Genomic DNA, 13,260 nt, shown 5'->3' with positions numbered 1-13,260 from the left:
CACAATATGAATTTTTGTCCATATTGCCCAGCTCCAGATCAGAACAGGTGAAAGATGAATCCAATGGGATCTCCCTCTATCGGTGAATTTGCAATGTTACAAAATGTTTGCAGTGGGGGGAAAAAACCTACATGAGAGCCTTAATAGTTGTACATTGGCCTGATATGACCACCTCCCTATAACACAAATGAGTCTAAGTTCCTAAATCAAGTAAATTATCATCCAAATTGTGATAACACTCATATCTCAGAGCACACAGGATGTAAATTCACCTAGAGATTGAACACTTCCTCCAGAGGAGATTTCTTTGTGCTATATATGCCAGGAAAAAGCTTAACTACATGGACAATGTTCCATTTTCATATAATGACCCTCACAGCTTCATCAAATAATGACAAATAATCACAAGTATTTTGGGGGTTTATGATCTAAACATTTTAATTTCGGGGGAAGTTATTTATAATTTTTGTATAGTTTTACGCAAAATGTATCTACACTTCTTTGTGGAAATATTTGGGTCAGTTTTCGAAAAACATAAACCTTTGGCTAAAGAACAAAGAACAAATGCATGGGTCAAGCTTTGTATGCGTCAAACTTTCACTGGCTACATGTGACAAATGAAACCCTATGAACCAGACTATTTGAATGCAAACAAGATACAATATATAATTTTCATTACCATCAGGAATTACAGCATTTTCCCAATACTGCACTTCCAGTTCTTTCAAAACAAAAGTCTTCAACTTGTTGCATTTTCCTTTAAATTGTGTGTTGGGAGTTTTTTCTGGTTTAAGAAAGTGTAAGCTTTTCTTTGTGTGTGTATAGCTGTCTCTGGATGTCTAGGGCTTGAGCTTAACCTCATGACAGATCAAGGGTTACCACGGTGCTGTTGGCAAGGGGCTCAAAGTGGCAGCACAAACTGGACCACTAAATGCTCATTTTTACGCATGTTAGTTCCTTTGCAGTATGCTGAGTGGACTGCTGGAGGGGGTTTCTCAGAGGAAATGCAACCCTCACACAGGTAATGAGAACTATATGATAAACTATTTGTACAATTTCTCAAATGTAATTTCAATGGTCCAGGAAGACCATCTCATTCAGAAATGTTGGGAAAGTGAATCTTTCCCTTTGTCTCTATAAAGTTCAGTCACTGAGCTGCGGCATTAACTTGTATTCTAACAAGATTAAAATATATTTGTCCTGGAGATTAGCATACTTAAGTCCTCCTTTGCCTTTTTGGTAGTGGCAGCGTGCTTTGATCTGTGTTGCGTGGCAAGAGCCTAGCTTGGGCCCGGCCATCCGAGTGCCAAGTGTGAAATTGGCCTGATGTCATCCCTATTCTTCACCATATACATCTTTCACCAGCTTAATTATATTTCCGCCACAAAGCCCTAGCTCTTCATTCCATATTCAAGTTTGACTAGGAAGCGTTTAAAAACTATGGATGAATAACTCAGTGGGGGGAAGGGACAGGATGGGTCTTTTGTTTGAGAGACACACGAGGCATCCAATACTTTTCTGATATGTATGTTCTTTTTGAATCAGACTGCCCTTTGCCTCTGCCAATTGGAAGAGGTTAAATTTTATGGCACAGGATATGTGAACTTATGATAACTAACACATAGGGCAAGCTATTTATTTATTTGACTTTGGGCATTTGAATGTGGACCTTTTTTAAGGTCTTGTGACTAGTGGTGGCTGGAAAGTGGTCAAATCATTTTCAGGTCCAGAGGCAGGCAATGAAAATGTGTTAGAACTTACTATCCAAACTTTAACTTTCATTAACATGAAGAGTTCTCCATGGACTTGTTGTGTACTTGATGCTCAAAAGCAGAAGTGTCATGCCCATACGGGGCACAGATATGTCCTGTTGAAGAAAAAAATACAATTTCTAAAGATTATTCTCTAATATTACTAACCACCTAGCAATTTTATGAAGTTGGCTTTAGCTAGCACATATAGGTTCCCAATCTCATAACTAGCTACCAAGAAGCCATGTCAGGCTATCAATCAAGTTAGAATAGCTAACTTGTTTAGTGGTACGTATAAATAAACTCCCAAAACACAATTTCTAGGAAATTGCAACAAGTTGAAGACTTCTGTTTTGGGAGTTTATTCTGGTTTAAGAAAGTGTCAGAATTATGTGTATAGCGTCTCTCGGTGTCTAGGGCTTGAGCTTAACTTAATGACAGATCAAGGGTTACCAAGGTGCTGTTGGCAAGGGGCTCAAAATGGCTGGACAAACTGGACCACTAAATGCTAATTTCCTATGCATGTTAGTTCCTTTGCAGTATGCTGAGTGGACTGCTGGAGGGGGTTTCTCAGAGGAAATGCAACCCTCACACAGGTTATAAGGACTATGATAAACTATTTCTCAAATGTAATTTCAATGGTCCAGAAAGACCATCTAATTCAGAAATGATTTGACCACTTGTGTGTTGTTGATGCTCAGTTGTGTTGTTGATGCTCAAAAGCAGAGGTGTCATGCCCATAGGGGGCACAGGGGCATGCGCTCCCTCAGATTGGTCCTGTTGGGGGGGTGGGGGTGGGGGGGGGGAATCTAATAAAATTATTCTCTGTAATACTACTAGCCACCTAGCAATTTTATGAAGTTGGCTTTACCTAACACATCTAGGTTCCCAAACTCAACTAGCTACCAAGAAGCCATTTCAGGCTATCTATCAAGTTAGAATAGCTAACTTGTTTAGTGGTACGTGCCCCAGCATACTGCAAAGGAACTATCTTAGCTGGCATGCCTGCTGGCAAGGTTGGTAGACTTTAGAAAAAGCAAGCAATATCTAAATGTATTGAATAAGACTCACATTCCTTTCAATATTTTACCCACATTAGTGCAGAGAAGCATATTTAATTCTACAAAAAAAATGTAACTACCAGTCAGGAGGATACAGAAAAATATGCAGAGAAATACACCTTTTTTGACAGATCTTAATTTTAGCCAGTTTGCTACAACAACAAAATAATCCTGCAGCAACAGGAAATGTGGATTATAATTAATGGACATTTTTTGTAAGGGTTGATGTATTTTTTGTTAGGGCAAATCAATTCTGACATTTTTAAATTGGAAATTACATACTTTAGAAGCTGTTTTAAACTTCGAATACACTACAATTTTGCATTTACTGCTGTACAAGAAAATTCTCAGCATCAAAATACTCATCAAACATCTACATCTGTAGAATTAAGCATAATGATTATGGCTGTACATTTCAGTAAAAAAAAGATATTGCTAAATTCTCAAATTTATGGACTGGGGTGGGACCGGGGTCGGGAGGGGCTAGCGTAATTTGTTCCCCATCATATTTTTGAAGTGCTCAAAAGATATCATCCATCACTGTTATCAAGAGTTGAGGTACAAGGTTATTGAGGATGGATTTTTTTGAACATTTTGACATTTACATAATTTTATGAGATTCCTTTTTAGGGACATTTTGAATTCTGATGTGTAGAAGAAGTGATGGGTTAAAGGAAATGAGCCTCCTGCAGCTGTGACCGAAGGCTTTGACCTTCATCAGGGGCTCCCGGCCACAGACTCCATTGAGGAACCAACCGAGTTGCTCAGCTCAGCGTCTGAGAGGCACCAGCTTTTCTCAACCCAGAGAGCTCATCAAGTCAGTGACCGTTGGGTGTTACTTCCACATACAAGCTGGGAAAGAATAGAAATGCAGATGAGGTTCTGGGGCATTGAGGAGCAGGTCAATGCTGCGAATGGTCCGCACAGATAATTCTCCCTTTTGTGTTTGGATCCTTTTCTGTTTGTTTTTTTAAAAGCATCAGGTAATACTGAGACTGCAGAGTGTTGTAACCTGTATTGGGGACTGAAGTTCAGTCATATTTGATTGCGTTTGAATTGCTTGGTTTTGTATGGCAGTTTTGAAATCAACATGAGTATAGTGTATTATGATCATATTGAAAAGGTGTCATTGTGATCTGGATTTTACCAACCTTACTTGGTTGATGTATGTGAGGGGAAATTGATTTTGTTGATAAGAGACTCCGTTACAGGCAGAAACTGGGGATGGGATAGCTCTCAACATTCTGGGTTATTAACTTCTCTGTTTCCAAACAACGCAGAAAAGTCTCAAAATGTTAATTTAATGAGAATATGTATCCTATTGAACCTACTAGTTTGAATGTTTCCATAAGCTTTTAATTCCCACTTTGTTATCTGCTGTGGACATGTTTGACAGAGCAAATTATTTCAAGGTAAATGTTATTTGTAGCAACTGAGTGGAATTGCTGTCATGGGATTCCTACAACACTTTGAGATCCTTAAAGAGTTTTGGCACATTTAAGCAATTTCTGGGATACAGAAATGTGTACAACTGTACTACATTTTGCTTTTGAGATGCTGGGTCTTCATGTTAGGCTCCTAAGCTCTATTCGTGACAACTAAGTATAGGTGGCTTGCATTCAGCATAGTGCACCGTTGACTTGAGAAATGGGAATCTGTATTTTGACTTCGCTATGACTTGTGGGGTGGTCACCCGACTAAAATTAGGTATACTATGCTGCATATCACTTAGACTGTCTATAACATCATGGTGCGCCTTGGTGCAAGTTCATGTGTAACTTTTTTTGTGGTCAACATTTCGGTAGTAGTTTGCATTTAGTAAATACATTTTAGACTGTTTGCCTGGTGAAACCAACAGTCATCTTTTCCATTGTCATTGGGGACAAGATACGTTCTCTATATACCATGTTTGAATTCTGTTCATTTTGAACAATGACACTTTTTTATTATTAACTTGAACTCTGCAAGTAGCCCTATTACAGTAGGCCATTACTAGCATGTAATGTCTATGTAAACACCAATTTAATTGCAGACTGTAAAATAAAGTATAATCATCATTTTGATGCATGAAATAATGTATTCTTTCAAGGTTTATTTAGCTGAGGACCGCCTGCAAATAGCCAATTACACAATGCAGTTTACTCTTTATGAGAAAACAAGTCCACAAATATGTCTATTGAGAGCTAGCCCATCCAGAAAGAGGCAACAGTGAACTTGCATCATAGTATATTCCATAAACTTACCAACTGCCTATTAGAGAACAATATTTTGAAGTTGCCCTATTGCCCACATTTTGTTCTGTACTGTTTAGCAGGATGAAATTCTCCTTGCTGTCTCATTAACCTTCAAGACAGGCCAGTAATTGTTATGCTAATTGATAGTACGTTGTTTCAACACACATGTGACTTGGCCATATCACGTTTATGCCTCAGAAATGATTCCCAGAGTGGATGTTTCTGAATTAACAGTTTGCTATTAGTCAGCCTGTATTTTTAGAGCACTGATTATGTTGTTTATTGTTTATAAGCACAATAGAAAATAAAGGATTTAAAATTGTGTTAGTATTCTTGTGGTTTATTTACTTACAGTTAACTACACAGTTATGATACAAATTATTTACATTTGTCTCATATGAAAGAATACTGGGGGAAAAAAACAACCAAAACTTTGTCCTTTTTTATACATGTTTCAAAATGATGTTGTAAATTCACGTTGTATACCATCTGTAATGGTAATAGCCCATTCCTGATAGAAACATGTAATGTGTTAGTTCTTTGTAGCACAGTACTCATAGAAAAGTTCATTTACCGAACTTTTAAGGCAAAGTGTGTTTTAAGTTTGGATTTTAATTTACACACTTTTAATATTGACAATGAAAGATCATTCACATCATAAGACCACAATTTGGTAAGGATACAGCAACTTTTGTCTCACATGATATACAGGTGACAGATTGCAGCTTTCATGCAAAGGCCTCTAAACGTTTCATTCACAAAAACAAGGTATTGCAAGATAAATAAATTATGTAAACATTCCAGAAGCCTCTTTTCGAGAAACATGACCACTTAGACTATGAGTATTGTTCATAAATATGAATGTTATGTTATTTGCAAATAATAACATGTATTTCATACTATAGAACGCATGGACTATTTGATATAGATAGATGCGGTAAAGGATTCAATGGAACGCAGACCAGATTGGCGCACATTCAACAAATCTGATCTAACAAAGTGGATATTCTTTAAATCCGTCATGTATTGTAACATACCCACAATGTGGTTACTTAAGTCCGATTTGGATATATTTGGCTGTTTTCGCTGCATAAAATGTAGAAGTTGTCCCTTTTCAGGTTTAGAAGAAGTGACTGCAAAATGCTAACTCCTGCTCGTATAAACTGGTTAGCATAGCTAGCGTACAGAAATCGGTGGTGGTAGTCAAATTCGTTTAAAACTGTAGTGCAGTTGATTGGTAACGATTACATGAACATGTGTTTGTGTTGACATCCATACAAGCATTATACTCCGAGTTTTACCTCAACATAGTGTGAAATACACATATAAACAATAGCCTAAATTTAGGCTAATTTTGCTGGGGGACAATGAGACTCGGGATCTTGACCCCATGGCCCTTTCCCCTACTCGTTTCCATGGCAATTCCAGTGATTTGGTCGATTTCGATTGACCTCTTTACCGTATCTATAGCCTACATTATTTGTACAGTAAACCTATATATGACGCCCGTTGACGTTACTTCATCCCTGAAGTTTTGAATAAGGCTATAATGATTGAAATGAAGACATACAGTCCGTATAGGCCTCACTTGGCACTGAAATCCTGATTTGAGCCGGGGTAAAAAATGGATTTTGTTGGTAGTGGAACTGACCCAAAACGGTTGCATTTCCATGATAATTTCAAATGGATATCTGTTCATTTCCAGTTGTTGCCATCCACCACTCCTCCCTATTTAAAACCCATTGGATATGAGCTAAGCGCGCATGACTTCAACTTTTGGGTGCATTATAGCATTGTTAACCAATGGAAGACGTGCAAGAAAGTTGGTGTTATGCGCTTGCATACCAGACACATATTTCGGTTTATATAATACTGTTTTGTTTTTCTTACAATATGCTATCTATTTCAACAGAGGTCCTTTAGTGAAAGTTAAGTTAGGTTACATTCCTTTTAAGCATCAACTCATTTCTATAGTTTGGGTCAAGTTTAAAGTAATGTATAGGCCTATTGAATATATTATGTATTTATTTTTATCAAATCTGTCTCATATCAATAGCCTACATGTAGTCTAGGCCTACCCAAAGCTGAATTATTTTGCTGAAATAATTCAAATGTAATGCTCACGAGAACTATAGCCTAGCTAATGCAGAATTCGAATATAAAAATGCATTATTAGATAATACGCATAATTCAATGCGTATGGTCCCTCCATATCAACTCAGAAAGGCTGTATTTTTACACAAAACAAAGGAACCTCAAATGTATTTTCAACATAAACATCAAAATACAACGAAACAGTGTGATCAAAAATGTAAATCATAGATAAACACAATTTAGGCTATTTAAATTCACAGTTTGCAAAATGTAGCAGAAAAAATCTTTGGACTTCAGCGTGTTTTCATTATTTCGGTTAAATGTGTCCACAAAGTCAAGTAGGCCTACCAACAACAAAAAAGAACAACTTGCTAAAAACCAAACAAAAACCAAACAAACTTTAATGATGATGAAGCATTCTAAAGTTCCAGGGAGTACATGGCAAGTGTTATAACACGAAATGGTTTAGTCCCTATATACTGTATATAGGCTACAGAATATTGCAAAATCCTGTCTCATTCATGTTTAAATATCTGCTGGTATTATGTACACTGGCCCTTTAAAGTTATTTATTGCATTGTTTATTTTTCTTCAATCGCTGTCTGATTTTTCATCCTTAGATGATGTGGCATGATTGTATAGTCCTTGTGCCATCAGGTGCAAGGCTAAAGAGTTTTTATTTCCAGTAGCCTTCTTTATTTTGGCCCTCTTGTTTTGAAACCAGATTTTAATTTGAGATTCGTTGAGGCCGAGTTCTTGTGCCAGACTTTGTCTTCTCTGTTCGGTCAGGTACCGATTAGTCTGAAACTCCGTTTTTAGTCTCTGGAGCTGTTCTGCTGTGAAGGCCGTTCTTGGACGCTTGTCATCCTTGCTTGGTGTCGTTGTCGTGGTCGACTTCTTTGGTTTTCGAGATCTTGGCCCTGTAGATTAGAATACATTCAATGATCAGACTTTGAAACGAAAAAAAGTATACCTTCAACGTCCTCAATAACATGGTCACTAATGCCAGACTAATTAATATGATGATCATCAGAACCTAGTAACATGCAAGAATAGGCCTAGTTGTAGGCCTAGTAGACAAGGAGGCCTAGTAGGCCATATGGGCCTTTAGTAGCAGGCTAGTAGAATAAGTATTGTGTTGGTATTAATATTAGCCAAATTTCCAATATAGGCACAATAAACTATAGGCCTAAATGTCATTCGAATTTAGTGTAGCCTATTCTAAAAGGGTGCGGGGTTTTGTGTGCATAGTAGACGATGATGGTGTTGATTGGGGTGGGGTTAGAGGGAGGCGGTATAGGCGCCCCTTTCTCACTATTACCATAGGAACTACATTTATAAGCTTGCATTTTCATAAATGTGTAATGAATATTGTAAACATTTATTGAAACTCTGCTGTTTGGAGTAGGCTAGTTCTACACCAAATAAGAGATCGATTCGCAGCTACACGTGTATTGGCTTCACAATATAGCATTTGAATATTATTATGATCAAATGGCCCATCTTCCATCGAAGCATATTTTTTTCGTACTGCAAAATACCCTCCGTTTTCTGGAATGGTTTTTATTCCGTTTATTTCGTGAAATGCACGCCTATGCTATTTAAGACCAACATTAAACACAGTGGGAACGTTTTTTGTTTAGTAGCATAATGAAACTTTCTTTTGTTTGCCTATTATTTTTTAATTGTTCGGAGAAGTTAATGTATTCATTCCATTATGCATAATAAGGGCCTGTAGGCTACATGTTATACGACAATGGGATATTAACAATATTAACTTTATGTTAGTGCTTCTAAAGCTGAATTAATAGTCCAATATGACAATTCCCTAAGTTTAAACGATGTTAACTATAAATTAAATGAAAATGGCCAACTAAATGAAAAGGGCCAACTATAATAGTTGCTCTGATACACTTCTGAAGTTGCAGAAAAAAATAAATAAAACAAACATTCGGCTATAGGCCATAATGGAAGATTGACATTAATAATCACAACCAGCAGCTAGGCCTAGACCTAATATCCTAATGTGAGAATAGTTTGAGAATATTATGAAAACTACAGGCTAAATATATTAGAGGAGAGAAGTAAAAGTAGATAAAGTTTTTATTCCTAATATTTTTCCAGTTGTTTTCTCCGAACTTTGCACTCTAAAAGTCTGATTGCATGCATCTCATATTGCATGTGGACGGAACACACTTTTTGCCTCGCTCCATTGTAAACAAAAATTTTATATATTTTTCTAAAGACTACTGAGGAACAATGGTGTAAACGTTTCACTACTGCTTTAAAAGTTACTTTGAAACTTTACTACTTCGATATTTTTAATATTTCGATAGTTTCACTCCTTTTATTCTCCAAAAATTATTTACTTCTATTTTTTCTTATTCGTTTTCTTTTTTTCTCTCTATATAATTCAACTGGAATTGTCAGCTTGATAATAATTGCATGACTAGCCAAATGTTTGTATGGTGACAATAGACTTATAATAGGCTAACAGTAGAAATAAAATAACATTTACTTGTAGTAGCCTGATATATAGGCTATTTGGTTTGTAACCACCAATATCATCCAATCAGAATTCCTAGGATAATCGAGGTCTTCTGTAGTTATGGATAAATTCGGAATATTTTTCACTAATTGGCAGGTAAAAAAAAGAAGTACAATATTATTTTATTAATTTCCTAAAAGTTCAGGACAAAGCCTTGAAAATATGTTACACAAAGGGATACTTTAAATGCTTGTATTATGTGGCTGCAGGATGTGGTTTCAGGTTTATTTTTCGACATATTTAGTTCACTGAGTCAGTTTATATTGCGCTCAAGCGATCCAATGGCTCATGCTATTCATATTCGTACTAAATACTAAGGCAATAAAAATACTAGACGTTACCTGATGATGGTCGGTCCGAATATCTTGTACAATACACCCAGGCTGGCCAGAGCATAGGTTTCGACGAAGGTGCAGAATTGGCATGAGAACTTTCCGAGTCGGAGCTCAGGCACTGATCTCCAATTTCTCCTCCGGGCTTGAGAAGCGTATCTGCAACAATATCTGCTTTTTTTGGCTCACTGACTGAACGAGAATTCGATGTTCCTTCCCCTGACACCGTCCCACCGAACTGGCCAGATTTTGGGGGAAGGCCAGGACTATTCTCTCGTCCATTGAGGTGATTCTCATCATAATTAAAAGTCCCATCTTTCCTCCGTCCAAAGTCTGGTCGTAAAATATTATCAATATAAAAGTTGGTGATTCGGTGCGGTTGCTGGTTCCCAGGTGCTTGAAGAGGAAGAATAGCTCTGTTGGACTCTTCGCCCGAATCTTGATGCTCTCTATTGCCATTATAATTTTCTTCCATAGTGAAATACTCAATGTCCAATTGTGGCACTTTTCTCGCTTTCCACCACAAAAGTATAAATATGAATTTATGAGGTTTCTAGTTTATTCCTCGTCCAATGCGTTTTTCAATAAAACGGAATAGGAAATAAAAACTAGTTCAGTTTTTTTCAGTATCTAGTTTTGGTAGTAGGCCTACTGAAAATCCGCCTCTTGCCTTTTTCACAAAGAAAAAACATACTTTAAAATGTATTTCTCCGCCTGGCTATGGTTGATATATTTGTTGAGAAAGTAGCCTACCATATAAAATGCTGAGTTGTAGTGGTTCCCTTTCAGAACAAATCCAACATTAATGCTTCAACTTCTAAACTACGAGTAGATAGAGGTGCTAACTGCTCCTGAAATACTTCCACTATGGATTTTGGTTCTTATTTTTAATAGGCTACGAGTCCCCCCAGTGACGTTGCAGTCCGGTATCCAAGACACGTGCCTTGGACCAATAGAGTTCCTGAAATGTTACCACATGACCGATGACTCTACACTTGACAGCACCCCTACACCCAATTCCCAAAACTGTAGCATTAAAAAAACATAAACAAGTAGGACACTATTTCCGATTCAGTCAGCCATCCCAGGTAGTTTTTTTATCATCAAAACCAAAGTATTTTCTGCTGAGTATTTTTTAAGTCTATAGAGAAATCTCCACATTTCGTTGATTTCTCGGTTCAAAGAGAACTAGGCATGCCCATGAAAATGGTAGTCCCCCGAATGGGGGTGGGGTGTGAAACCTCAAATAGGCCTATGTTTTTCGAATTGAAAATAGTTGCATCATATTGATGGAGACGATTACCAAACATATAGGGATGAGCCAGCACTTGCTAAACGCTTTAGCAGTCCCCAACATTACCGAATAAGTTCCCAGCGGTGTTTCCCGGCTAGGTGCACATGATGGGTGGTTCACTTGCGAGGCTACTCGTTTTTTTCGGCTATTGCACTTGAAGTAGTCCTATATATCAAATTACAAGGCGATGCAATTTCACATTCGCCTATGGTGTCAAAGTAGCCTAATCAAAGATGCTGCATAATAGTCATCCGTCGTTGGTCTCTGGTTATCCAATTAACTGATTGGCTACAATTCTACTTAAAGATTGTTGCCCTAGTGGACGCTGACTATCTGTTTGGTCTTTAGTCCATTCATGAACCAAAATCGGGTTGCGCTTAAAAAGGATCGTGGCGCTTTAAATATTGGCGATGCAACAAAATGCTGTGATTTCACATGTTGCAGTTAAGAATTGAAGACTAGTCTTCTCTCAGGCAAGTGGGATGCAAATTTTGTTTCAGCAATGTCTGTTATTATTTTTTAAAGACAAGCCTAAATCCTTTATGGCCAAATAGCTATATCTTATGATTATTTGCAAAAGTCCCAGATGGCATTTTTGACTGTATAGTGGGCCTATATACTGTCTAACTGTCATATATGCCTACAATCGAAGTGGGTCATTTCGACATATTGCCGAGCGAAATGAACTCCTGTCAACAAGAGCGCATCTTGCGCTCCAGAATTGGTGCACTATAGGTGTGCAGTAGGTTATAGTAACACAGCCGTATTGAGCACATCGTTATTTTCTATTTTTGATAGCTATTGCCCATGGCATCACCAAAAAACTCGATGTAGCCTATTGTTGGAATAAGCCATATACCTGAATCCATATTTTGTGTTTAATGTTGGCCTATAGTTGGGTGATGTAGAAGACAGAAGTTACTCCAAATGTTATCAACAATCCGCAAAAGATTACTGTACAAAAATAATACACGAGAATAGCCTATTGATAAATGATGACCTGAGGCTGTCGTGTTTTGATGGGAGTGATTGTAAGCCCAACTAATAAGAAAATGTATGTTTTGGACTGCTACTTTTAAAATATGAAATGTCCAAAACTGGCTGCTGTTTGAGAATGTTGAGTTGGATTGAGCTGATCTATTTTCCCTTTTTCATTGTCTTAATAGAGGGATGTAGAGGTTACGGGTTTATACATCACGAATACAAAACCTTTGCATATAGATAGGCCTATCAAAAACAGATTAAAAAAAATGTGTTCACGAAATATGGTCAAACCTTTGCGTTATACGGCTGTATTAAATCATAAAAGGTTTTGAATAATTTCTACCCCCCTCCCCCCAAAAAAATTAATTTAGAAAAATATTGGCCTATTGTTTTGTAGACCTAGTGTCTCAATACGTTTGTGATTAGTTTTGTTTAGGGTATTTTTTGTCGTGATACAGGCTATAATGCCTATGTTTGCATATCATATTGATGCCATATTGATTGTTAAGGTAAAACATTTTTAAAAAGTGCACCTGCACCAAACATTAAATGCAACATTCAAATGCCTATAGCACTTAATAGGACAACGTGCTTTGCTTATGAACAGCTTTTGAAACGCTCACTTTTATCATGGACGGTGAGGTGCGCGTATAGGCTACATGTGACGAAGCGAACACTGAAATTCCAATTGGCTGAAAAACTTTTTAGGGAATACTGCATTCGTGGTCCAATTGAAACTGATGTGCCGCAGACGTGTTGACGTTATTTGAAATTATTTACGCTGTTCTACAATGCTTATTTGCAAATTTACCAGAACTCATTGGTGAAGTTGGAGCCTGTAATCGAAAAGACAGCTTGAAGTTGTCAGAGGTCCAAGCAGATGTCAGATGGGTTTTGTTGAGTCTGTATTATGGCTACTTCATTATTCGAAATGTCTTTTAACCTGCTTTGAACTTCTCTTG

At 37.3% G+C, this 13,260-nt stretch overlaps 1 protein-coding gene across 1 annotated transcript; it reads right to left on the bottom strand.

The window, feature by feature from the left end:
• Positions 1-5,638: 5,638 nt before the first annotated feature.
• Positions 5,639-11,537, bottom strand: LOC106599332 (homeobox protein engrailed-2b). Its single transcript, XM_014190507.2, has 2 exons — positions 10,030-11,537; positions 5,639-8,060 (listed from the first exon to the last, which is right to left on the bottom strand). Exons 1-2 carry the CDS (start codon positions 10,493-10,495, stop codon positions 7,732-7,734), a joined length of 795 nt encoding a protein of 264 aa, XP_014045982.1. The 5' UTR covers positions 10,496-11,537; the 3' UTR covers positions 5,639-7,731.
• Between the last annotated feature and the right edge of the window lie 1,723 nt (positions 11,538-13,260).

This window comes from Salmo salar, chromosome ssa03 (genome assembly GCF_905237065.1).
Source record: "Salmo salar chromosome ssa03, Ssal_v3.1, whole genome shotgun sequence".
In the NCBI taxonomy this organism is placed as follows: Eukaryota; Metazoa; Chordata; class Actinopteri; order Salmoniformes; family Salmonidae; genus Salmo; species Salmo salar.
The sequence above is the reverse complement of the archived record's forward strand: the minus strand, read 5'-3'. Positions and strand labels throughout refer to the sequence as shown.

Coding starts and splice junctions, on each gene's coding strand:
- LOC106599332 (XM_014190507.2), bottom strand. CDS start 10,495: ATGGAAGAAAATTATAATGGCAATAGAGAGCATCAAGATTCGGGCGAA. Junction 8,061..10,029: donor TTCGGACCGACCATCATCAG/GTAACGTCTAGT, acceptor TCTAATCTACAG/GGCCAAGATCTCGAAAACCA.